Source organism: Crinia signifera, chromosome 12 (genome assembly GCF_055691185.1).
Source record: "Crinia signifera chromosome 12, ASM5569118v1, whole genome shotgun sequence".
Lineage (NCBI taxonomy): Eukaryota > Metazoa > Chordata > Amphibia > Anura > Myobatrachidae > Crinia > Crinia signifera.
In genome coordinates, this window is record NC_139228.1 from 84,609,343 (window position 1) to 84,621,486 (window position 12,144).

Below are 12,144 nucleotides of genomic sequence, written 5' to 3' on the forward strand. Positions count from 1 at the left end.
GAATCAGGCCCATAGAACGTGGGCTTAAGCACAGAGATGAAGCGTACAGCAATCTTGATTTACTAAGCTTGGAGAATGATAAACCACCAGCCAATCAGTTTCAACCTGCCATGGCACAGGCTGTGTTTGAAAAATGACAGGTAGGAGCTGATTGGTTGATGACTCACCACTCTCCATTTTATCACTTTTCAAGGCTTAGTACATCTCGCCCTAAGTGTGGCACTGATAAATACCCTCTGTTCTCTGCATAGGAGTATATGGTGTACAGGAAGCACACGTACATGCGACTAGACGGCTCCTCCAAGATTTCGGAAAGGAGAGACATGGTGGCTGATTTCCAGAGCAGGTAAACAGCGAGAAATTAATTTATACACCATAAACGGCATTGGAACATGATTCAGAACTGTGCATTTATCTTAGTGCATATGCAAATGGGATTTCCTATCAGAATTTATATTCCAAAGCTGTTAACTCCAAAAAAACAATATTATCTATGTCCTGTGTCATTTCCAGGCCCATGTGTTCCCAGGGGCGTTACATTGTGTTCATTTACCGTATTTTTCGCTCTATAAGATGCACCTAGTTTTAGAGGAGGAAAACAGGGAAAAAATTATTCTGAACTAAAAAGTGTAATGCCCCCCCCCCCCCCCCCCCTTCGGCGAATGGGAAATCATCGGCACTAGCGCTACTAGTTCCCATCTGCCGCAGGGACCCCGCCGATGATATCCCATTCGCTGAACAGACCCCACAGCACACTGCATGATCCCCGCTGCCCGGACCTCTGTGATCTGCTGACAAGTACCAGGGGAGGGGGGGCACTGCTGCAGCTCCTGAGATGCCGGTGCAGCAGCATCCAGGAGTTTTTTGCATGTTTTTTTTTTTTGTAGTATTCGCTCCACAAGACACCCCCCCCCCCCCCCACACACACACACACACACACACTTTTTTTGGTGCGAAAAATACAGTATTTTACATGTGTATAAAATGACTATGCTTCTTGTGTTCTTAGTTGTTTGTTGATATGACCATAATTTATTTCCAATTATGATCTCTTTTCCTTGCTCTAGAACGGACATCTTTGTGTTCCTGCTCAGCACTAGAGCTGGGGGCCTGGGGATTAACTTGACTGCTGCAGATACGGTAAGTATTTATATAGTACAGGAATCCTGCACATAACAAGACCGATTCTGGCGAAATCTACACATGGGCCCTTATTCAGGTTGACTCGCAAGTCTACGAATTTCGTAGACTTAAGAGTCCACCAGTCGGCCGCGCCACACCCACCCCTCGCATGACGCTGTTATCTGCAGGAATGCGAATGGATGATTTGCATACTCATCCATTCGCAGCCTTGCGTTCGGACACAAAATCATTCGATGGTCAAGCGCCCACTGATGTCAGATGCCCGCCCCCCGCACCCGCATCATCGGGGAATTAGCATGAGAACACCCAGAGTTTTCATGGGAACACCCATGAAACGCTGGGCGTCCCCATAGGCGAATCCCCAGCCAAACCCACCCCCGCCCGCACTGATGTGTAAATGGGATGGCGCCCATTTTTTTGAAATCAGGGATTTTACATATAGGCGTATGCATAACTTTACAAATAAATAAAGGGTGAATGTGTAACAATTTTAACTTTTGCACGTGTTTTACGAGTGACTATTTTAACAATACAAATGCTTGTAATACCGGACTGCCAGAGGTTCAATCTCTATATCTGTACTTTACTTGTTAAGAGGGGAGACGGATCTGACCACTGCCGGGGGAGACGGATCTGACCACTGCCGGGGGAGACGGATCTGACCACTGCCGGGGGAGACGGATCTGACCACTGCCGGGGGAGACGGATCTGACCACTGCCGGATGAGCAGGGACAGATTATCACGCTGTCATCATCCCCGTTTCAGCAGGAGGTGACCCAACTCTACCGCTAATCGGCAGGATTCCCTGTAGGGATGCCAATCCCGGGCCATGTTTTCAATCCCAGGATTCGGGATTGAAAACCTGTCATTCCCGTAATCCTGGAATTGGCCTCTTGACACGGGAACTGCTTAGAAGCAGTCCTTTGGCGGTGGAGTGGGCGGAGGCAGCAGGAGTGGGCGGGCGGATGTGTGTGTGTAGGGGAAACATGCGGTGAAAAAAAAGGGCAGATGGGGGCCGGGGGTGCGTGGCTGCGCGGCGGGACCTCTAACATTACGCTGCTCAGCCGCACCTCATGTTTTCTGGGCAGCACCTGAGCCAAGCATTTTAAACCCGAAATCCCGGGCAAAAATGCCCGAATTCCCAGGTTCCTGCTGATCCCAAGGTTGACATCCATAATTCCCAGCATTGAGTTGGCAAGTGCAGTCTGTATGTATGTATTGTTTTACCCATATTCTGGGTGAGCCGCGGGCTGTAATTGAATAGCCCATGCCGACCAATTAGACTGCGGTTAATTGAATCAGGCCCTGCGGCCTCTTGGTCATTTTGCATTGGGTGGCATTAATTACACACTCTACATTTCTATACATAATATTCCTGTGTATACCTGACTTTAACTTCAAGGCGCTATTTCTGTGTCCTTACACTATGTTTTGTTATTGATAATTATCCGTAATTTGGGAGTTTTGTGCCGCAATGCTTTATTACAGGGCATTCAAATACCTTTTGCTGTACGAAGGCCATGACTGTATTGTTTTCCACAACTGAATACATTCAGGTTCTTAGGAGCCTGCTGTGTTGGATCAACAATGAATCATTTTGATTTTCCTGTAAACATGTTGTGAGGAACAAGTTAGCGTACAAGGTTAATATTTCACCGGTTAGAAATGCCACCGCTTTGTTTCCAAGTGGTTATTTTGTGCTTTAGGATATTTTTTATTTCTGCACCAAAACTTGTTTGTAATGTGGTGTTTTCATTTGATTAATTTTTATTTATTTTTTGTTTTCTTTTTTTTATTCTTTGTTAGGTCATTTTCTACGATAGCGACTGGAATCCAACCGTGGATCAACAGGCCATGGACCGTGCTCACCGTCTGGGCCAAACCAAACAAGTCACCGTCTACAGACTCATTTGTAAGGGCACCATAGAAGAACGAATACTTCAAAGAGCGAAGGAGAAGAGCGAGGTGAGGAACTTAAGCAGGAGAACTACAGGATCTGTTCTATACACCCAAAGGACACTCCACGTTTTTATCTTGTCATTTTCGTGTGTTATATTCTACCCTTCCCTAATGAGTACTTAATCTGATTTGACCTAGATCATGTAAAATCAAGCTGTAATACGTATTAGTCAATAATACACATGTTTCTGAGCAAAGTTATTTTTTAATTGTGGTGTTCTAAAGCGATAATGTTTGCATTCCATACCTGGCATTATAATTAACTTTGTTAATAATATGTATGATTTTCCGGGAAACCTCACACCTTTTGGGTGATGTGCTCTTCCCCCCCCCCCCCTGAACTAGGCAGGATTATAGTTATGGTGGCAGCTTCTAAGACACATTTCCTTCAATGGCAATGCCGCAATCCCGCAGATCAACCTTTTGCTAATTTCCACGGCAAGGCAAAGTCAGCGGTCAAACCTTTTACAGGTTCCATCGTTCTTCCACCAAGGGCTCCAAGCCCAAAGGAAAACCGTCTCAGGCAACTAGACGCCCAGTGTCAAAGACAACAGATATGCCTGCCGCATGGTGGGACAGGCCTCCACCTGAGAAATCCCAGGGTGGGAGGCCGGCTTCTGTTGTTCTCAGAAAAATTTATTTTTTTCAACAGGCCTTCCAGCAGACCCAAAAAAGGTAGTAGCCCTGAAGCAGTCTATACATTCTCTTTTGGCCTCCCAGGTTGTTGTTACAGCAACCTAGACCAGCGTAGAACTGGCTTTAATGGCAGTCTCTTCCTAGTCCAGAAGCAGGATGGGTCATTCCAACCCATCCTCCACTTGAAGTCACTCAACAGGTACTTACAAGTACCCAAATTCTGTATGCAGTCTTTGTGCTTCATCATGTTGCCCTGTAACCGAGGACTTTATGACCTCGGTGGATGTCCAGGATGCCTATTTGCTTATCACCATAAGGGCCAGTTATCAAGCACTTTTTTGAGGTTCTTGGTACCATTTTTAGATTTGAGTATTGTTGTTTGGTCTGTCCACTCCTCTGCATGTCTTCACAAAGTTATGGTGGCTATGGCTGATCAGCTTTGTTGCCAGGGTATACAAGTCCTCCCTTACTTAGATGATATATTGCTCTTGGTCTAGTCTACAGACCATCTACAGGACTATATGCAAATCACAGTGGATCTTCTTCAGTCTCACGGATGGACAGGACTAGGACCTTCCATATATGAACTCAGTCTTCTGGTTTCAAGAAGTGGGGCAGGCCGGCTTCTAAGCAGACCTTGGCCCGGATGGTACTGCTTCACTATTAGCCATACTTCGTCGTCAGCTGACCTCCCAGCACCGGTCATGGTGTGGACTCTTTTAACTAGGTCGGTAGGCAGTTTGAGGGAACCTATGCAAAAACAGCTGTGCATGGCGGCCACATTCATGGGCATGAAGTATATTGTGGAAGGAAGACGTTCACAAAACTTTCCATGGAGAAGAAAACAAAAGACAAGGGGAGAGGGATGTGTGAAGAAGAAGAACGATGATGAATCTGATTTCAGTGGAAAATTTTAAAGAGCCGGACAAGGAAATTAGCTGCAGAGTTGGGGCCCTACGACTGTCAGAGCAAAAGGTGCAGCCGCAAAGAAGGGTTCTGGGGACATAGAGCTTCAATAAAACAATCACTGAAACCTGAAGGAATTTTTGGGATTTATTAACGGGTGCCACAAAAAAAGAGATGCTCATTTTGCCGTAAGAATCCATAGTTGTGACCGTTTGGAATAGTCTTCCTACCGTTCTCTATGAAATGCCGTCATTTAACATAACAAACGAACCTCTATTTTTTTTTCATGGTCCCTTATTTAATGCTCAGTCCTTACCATTTTCAATGGTCTAATATTCTCATTTTACAGATCCAACGAGTAGTGATCTCTGGAGGAAACTTCAAACCGGACACCCTGAAACCGAAAGAGGTGGTCGGCTTGCTTCTGGATGATGAGGAACTAGAAAAGAAATGTAAGTGATAGCGGGCTTGGTAAAGCGGTCTAATGTTTGTGGTGTAATACTGAATAAGAGACTTGATATTAAGCGTATTCTCAGGAAAACACTGCCCATACCCGGTTCTAGAGCTGTTGCACTGATATTCAAGAACTTCTCAAGATACGACCTGTTGTTGTTTTATTGTAGTGCGCCAGAGGCAAGACGAGAAGAGGCAGCAAGAAGAGACCAACAAAGTGAAAGAGCGCAAACGGAAAAGAGAAAAATATGCAGAAAAGGTGATTTTCTATTGGTTGCTCTCCTACACGTGCCAGAACCACAAAATTCTACCCCAAATCTGCTTTTCCATTGTCCTAAATGGTGTATAAAAACTACCCCTATAATGTGAATGATTACAACTTTCAATTAAGCGATGTGCCATATATTGATTATATACAGTAAATAAAGTAGAATAATAATCTATATTCCACAATCTGTTATTAAACTATAACACACCTGTCTGTCTACTGCAGAAGAAGAAAGAAGATGAGGTGGATGGGAAGAGGAAGAAGGATGGTGTGAACCTGGTGATTCCTTTCTTGCCTTCTGCTGATAACTCCAACATGTCTGCCGATGGAGACGACTCCTTTATCAGCGTGGACTCTGCAATGCCCAGTCCCTTCAGTGAGGTGAGTCTACCCATCGCTGCGTTGTTCACACATTGTATCATGCTAATGACTAGTGGCAGATTAATTTACCCCTTTACACTATGACTGGCAGTGACTTCTCATTGGAAGTTCTTCCTGTCACTCACAGACACTACAGACATCCCCGAGGGGAGGTGTTTCCTCCCTCCAGGACTGCCAGTATGGGCTGCGATTAGCAGAGAGCGAGTTTCTTGTAGGTAGCCACTCTCTGCCTTAACATCAGCACTAACCAGCTTCTATGGGCTGCAGCCGATGCAGTCCCTAGAAGCTGGTGTTTTTCACATACACCGTCCCACCGCTGCTTGTGCGCATGCTCCAGTCCCGGGCATCTGCATTTACTAACATTCGTTTTTTTATATTAACATTTAAATCACACATCAATGTGTGTTTTAAATGGATTTTTGGTAAATATGTCCCCCCTAATGTCTGCCCTGCTGACATCAGGAAAATATAATGACACCCTTTACCAGACTACAGCAGCCAAAGGGAGACAAAAAGAACACGCACTCACTATTTCAGTTAACACAAAAAGCAATTTGTTTGTCATTTTGTCCCTGATGCCTATGTTTAAGTGAATGGTGTCCTTTGGTGATTATTGTAGATCTCCATCAGCAGCGAGCTCCATACAGGATCGATCGCATTGGATGAAAGCAGTAACGATATGTTGGTCATTGTGGACGACCCTTCCTCCTCCGCTCAGCAGTCCAGAGGAACAAACTCCCCAGCATCTATCACTGGCTCCGACACTCTTAACGGTTTGTTTAATACAGTTACAAAACTTTCTATCCTTCTGAGGTGTTCATGTGGATTTCCAAGAGTCTCCGGAACGGTTGTCCGCTGAAGCTAGATCTGAAACGTGACAATCAGACCATATATGTGATGAATGGAAATTCTATATTGTTATGGTGTACGATGGGTGGGGGTGGGGGGGGGGGTGTGTGCACACGAGGAGTAGAGGCGTATCTGATCGTTGGATCAACGGCGTCTAGATCGTTGGTCGAGCGTGTCTAGAAAGATAGATGCAATCGTTGGGTTGACAAGAGTTTTTCAATGTTTATTTGCATTCGACCGACTTGGTTCATACTTTACCATCCACATGGGCCTAGCGATAGATTATCATAGTGTGACCGAAGCATGGCGAGCAGACACTGTACATAGACACCAAAAAAAGTGAAAAACTTGTGTTGACCTATCACGTTCCGGTCGGTTGCGTCTACCTTTTGTTACTGTCGATCTAGTTGCTGTCGGCTATCTTTAGGTGTCTAACTAGACATGTTAGACCAAGAGTGGGGCTGGGTTGATGATTTATGATAGCTAACGACTAATTATTTCGCTCTTTATTCCAACATGTTTTAAAGCCGCTAAAGGGTGCAGCTTGCGTTTCATATTTCTACATAGTATAAAATAAAGTCCACAGTAGGCGTCTGTCTGTTCGGGCTAATCTTAAGAACCACTTGTTAGAATTTGATGCGGTTCTCACCGTTCGATAGGGCCCAGGTTTTCAAATTCGATCCTCAGGTCTCCTCACAGAATCACCAGTGAAATAATTAGCTCCACCTGTGGATCTTTTCAAATGTGCCAATGAGTAATGAGTGCAACTGAGGACCGAGTTTATGAACCCCTGCAGTGGCGTAACTATAAAATGGTCGGCCCCCGCTGGAAATTACTGAAGCGCCCCCCCCCCCCCCCCCTAAAATAAAACTCCCCACAACTGTGCCTTATCCCTCAATTGTGCTGCCACCAATCCCCTCCCACTGGCTCCAACGTGTCCGACCCAAGGTGCCTCCACCCATCCTGTAACCAGTAGCAAATAGCAGGCTCTGTGTACAGGCAAGTGAATCAGGTGGGGGGGTCAGTCTCATGACCGCGCGGCACCCGCGACACAGCTGACTCGCCTCTGGTAATCAGGCAGCATGTCAGTGCGCCGGGCGGATGCCAGCGGCCACACAGACACCGCTGCCACTCGCTCCCCAAAGTGGCAGCAGGGGCTGCCTTACACTAGTTACGACACTGAACCCCTGCTATAGAGCATTTGTCGAGTAAGGGTTCAGTGTGTTAAACATTAATCTATGACGAAAAGGAACCAAGCTTATTCTGCCGAAACCGTAGAAGATATATCACATCCATGGACTTTATATTATCCTTTGTAGATCCTTTGATACGTTTTAATATCTTACACGTTCATAAAACAAGAGGTCGGTGTAACAGTGACGTTTTATTTCTTTAATCAGGAATTTCTGGTCAGGAAACACCGGGTACCGGACGGTCGAACTCCAATCGCAACAGAGGGCGTGCCAAAGCTGGTGGGAACGGCGCAAAGGGGAGTAAATCCCGAAGCCGCAAGACCGCGTCCGGCAGTGCCGCAGCAATAGCAGGCGCAATGGCCGGAGCTGCTGCGGCATCCGCAGCAGCATATGCAGCATATGGATACAATGTATCGAAAGGTAATAACGACTGAGCAGTGGAGCGTAACAAACCCACATCTGCAGTGGGAATGCCGAGCTGGATAAGTAAATAGTAAGGTTTTTGCCTCACTGCTATTTTTGTTTTTTCCCAGGTCTCCCCGCTACTAGCCCCCATAACACTTCTATAATACGGACATCTGGGATTTCAGACTTTGGACCAGTAACCACATCATCCCCAATTAGCTCACCCCTGAGTAAAGGAAACAGTACTCCCGGTACATCAAAAATCAGCTTAACACCGGAAACCCCACCGCGGAGGAACAGTAAGGCTACCGGGATCCAAGGGGGACTGTAAAACATACCGGGGGGATGTCTGCCCATTAGTTCTACAAATCAAGGTATATTCTTATGGACAGCCAAAGATTTACAGAAGGACGTCCTTAAACACTTCCTAGCACAACTGCGAGACTTACCTTGGTCTCTGAGCTTGCAGTAAGGTCAACGCATTACATTGTAAGCTTCCCGCAATGTGTGATCCCTTCTAGTGCCACTCTGCAGGAGAAGGCCAGGCTTTCTACGCCATATAAGCCACCACCAAGCGGCTCCAGCGAGCGTCACTTTGGAAGCTAGAGTCTACAGCGGGCAACACCTGATGCGGCTTCACGCTTCAAGTACCATGTTGAAGGATTAACGCACCCCTTTATTCTGTTCACCATGGTACTTCCGTAGAAATTGGAAACTTGAAAGATATTCTAGGATCACCCAGAGTCTCAAAACTTTACACACTGGGTAAGAACTGCCAGACGCGTCTCCCTTCTTTATATGCGTTTCCAGAACCAACACAAGCTGAAACCTAGCGAAACTGGATCGAGTTGTTTGCATGCACCCAGTGCCTACTACCTCCTTTCCAGCGTAAGCCGTAGATGAAGAATAAGATGATTTTGTGGTAAAATGCCAATTTCATCAAGAGACGCTTCCGGTGGATGGGCTCCTCCCGGCAAGAAGGGCTGACGGCAAAAAAGAGTAACCCTGCAATTATTTGCACACTTACATTTCAGAGCGTTACGCAGCATATCACAAGTGTGTGTACGTACACAATATAGCAGGATTCTAAACAATGCAAAGTCTTTTTTTTTTTTTTCTTGTTTTTTTTTTCCTCTTTACAATGTGTTGTCTATTTTTATATCTAAATCTGTATATATGTATAAAAAAAAGAGACACATCTTTCTTTTACTAACTGGAGAGAAAAATTCTGAATAAATCAAAGATCATTTTAGGTATATTTTGTAATGATATTATTTCTATAATTAGCCCGGGGACACTGAATGTATCCTGAAATCACAGCCTTGGAGTTTCTGGACGTACTTTTAATGGGAATGGAAAACGAACCAATGTTTGATAATATTCCTGTTGCAGGGTCTATGGGAGTTTGTGTTACCGCCGATATGGTTAATGGTATCGACGGTGCTGCGGATCGAATGATTTGACCTAAAAACTGTGAACGATATCGTTCAGTGATGTCACCGGTACCCCCGTCAAGTATGCCATTGTCAGATTTGATTGCTTGTTCAGGCAACATGGGAGGGATCGTTAACGACCTGCAGAGGAGCACACATCGTTAACGATACAGTGGGAACATACTGCAGGATATTGTGCACATTGTTAACCCTTTCAGTGCCAACGTTGCGGTAAGAGGTCCTCAAAATATCCGGAAAAAAAAAAAAATGCCAGCGCCGCTCACAGCGACTGCTCTTTTTTTCGGTGCAATATTTAACCAAACCTGAATCAATTGACTCGGCTGTATTTGTATTTATACTGATAGAACAGTCGCTGGGAGCGTCGCTGGCATTTTTAGCGGATATTTTGAGAATCTCTCACAGCAACATTGGCACTCAAAGGGTTAACTAAAATTGCAGAGTGTGTGCCCAGCTCTTTACTTGCGTTCGTGCCAATGTTTTGTTCTTATGCAATAATGTTATTCCGGAGCTCCTTTATCAGTTGAAAAAAATTCTTTCCTATGTGCTTCTCGTCTCACAATATAACCCGATCAGTAATAAAGCAGAGGACTGAATGAAAATATCATGGACAGATCACAATATAACAGCACAGTTGTGTTGTTGCGCAGCTGAAGCAGATTCACCGGTACTTATGTAATATCTGGGCTCCCATTTTTCTTATGAGACCGCGTCCCCTCGCGGGGCTCGCTGCGCTCACCACGCTTCGGGCACGGTGGCTCGCTGCGCTCACCACACTATATAAATTCAACTCCATGCGTAGTTGGATAGTAGGGGTATGAAAAAATGGGGTGCATTTAACATGGGAGCCCAGATAATACATAAGTACCGATTCACCATATGTTCTCCCACATTGCAGGTATGGAACTAAAAGATGCTATTCGCTCATACGCAGCTGTGCAGCTGGTCCAGTCTCATCCATCTGCATTACCCAGAGTCGCATAAGCTCGGCACAGGAGCATGTGCATGCAATGCTGAGACATACTTGCATTTATCTCTGTGTAAACTGCATTATTCTGAAATGTATAAACTAGAACAGACTTAGGACCTTACTGTAGTCCACACGCAGCGCTGTGTGTGGTTTAAACGCAGCACGCCACTCGTACAGCCGCCTGCCCCCTGCTTGCCGAGTCCCCCGCATAGCTGTGAATGGATGTTTTGCATAAACTCTGCACTTTTGCATAAGACGCTCTGGTGTCTTAGCTTTGCGTGCTGCCCTGTACAGGAAGAGGGTAGACGTCTGGTGAAGTCAACTGGCAGCCGCATCACTGCATAATTTCCATGGGAACACCAATGAAACGCTGGACGTTCTCATGGGCGCAGCCCGTTGCCGCCGCCCCACGACCTCTGCCCACTGGTGGGTGTGAACGCGATGGCTAACTAGCATTTTGCCGTGCCAGCTTGCACCCAGCATATGCGCATAAGGAAAACATTGCCCCCCTGTGTGAACCAGAATAAGGCCCTTAATGATATTGTCCACTAAGGATTATTACATGCATTTAGTGGGAATGCAGGAAAGGATAATGAGACGAAAGGAGGGGTGTGAGGATGAAGGAAACATCCCCGGGATATTATCAGTAAATGAAACTAGAATCTTAAGAAGGGTGTTATAAAGAGGAGGGCCAGGTGGGGCAGCTGGTGCCACAGCACAAAGTGCACAATACCCTGGGGCGGAATAAGTTGGGTCACTAGTGGTGGCTTCTATGCGGTCCGGAGCTCTGATTCCCAACTCGCATTGTTTTTTGTGTGGACCAGGATGGTTCAGCGCCAGCTCTGACAAATATACCAATGGCAGTGCAAGCTAGCATGGCAGTGGCCAATGGTAGCAGCCGGTGGTGATGGAGTCGATGGAGGCGTAATAGAGTCAGACAGAGGAGTAGGACACTGGCTCCCTCAGTAGCCCAGGTAACTGTCTATGTGATGCTAGGGATTGGCTTATGGGTTTGCTCCATGTGAGGTGACATATGGTGGACAATGGGGAGAGCGGTGGCAGTGCAAGCTAGCATGGCAGTGGCCAATGGTAGCAGCCGGTGGTGATGGAGTCGATGGAGGCGTAATAGAGTCAGACAGAGGAGTAGGACACTGGCTCCCTCAGTAGCCCAGGTAACTGTCTATGTGATGCTAGGGATTGGCTTATGGGTTTGCTCCATGTGAGGTGACATATGGGGGACAATGGGGAGAGCGGTGGACATCACTGGGGGGGGGGGGGGTGCGAGTAATATCACAAGACCCATAGCACACGTGTGCAGACCCAAACCCATCAGGCTGAAATAAGAACTAGACCCACCGTCATCTATTAAAAGGCATATCCACCTTTTGTACACACTATATATCGGGTTATGATTGGTACAAATCAGCTGCGCGCAAAGACTGATAACACCTGTAAGGTGTCAAAGGGCAGGTGACATTTATGTAGAAAGGAAAGCAACGAGAGATCCAGATTGGATAGAAATACTGGGA

At 46.1% G+C, this 12,144-nt stretch overlaps 1 protein-coding gene across 1 annotated transcript in view; it reads left to right on the top strand.

Moving 5' to 3' along the window:
- INO80 (INO80 complex ATPase subunit) overlaps window positions 1–9,450 on the top strand; it is a 93,880-nt gene extending 84,430 nt beyond the window's left edge. Inside the window, exons 28-36 of the mRNA XM_083167482.1 lie at window positions 252–346; window positions 1,068–1,140; window positions 2,951–3,109; window positions 4,995–5,097; window positions 5,269–5,357; window positions 5,592–5,747; window positions 6,367–6,520; window positions 7,997–8,209; window positions 8,323–9,450. Coding sequence (XP_083023608.1) covers window positions 252–346; window positions 1,068–1,140; window positions 2,951–3,109; window positions 4,995–5,097; window positions 5,269–5,357; window positions 5,592–5,747; window positions 6,367–6,520; window positions 7,997–8,209; window positions 8,323–8,525 — 1,245 coding nt within the window. The 3' untranslated portion in view covers window positions 8,526–9,450. The remainder of the gene's footprint in view (window positions 1–251; window positions 347–1,067; window positions 1,141–2,950; window positions 3,110–4,994; window positions 5,098–5,268; window positions 5,358–5,591; window positions 5,748–6,366; window positions 6,521–7,996; window positions 8,210–8,322) is intronic.
- Window positions 9,451–12,144: the final 2,694 nt, after the last annotated feature.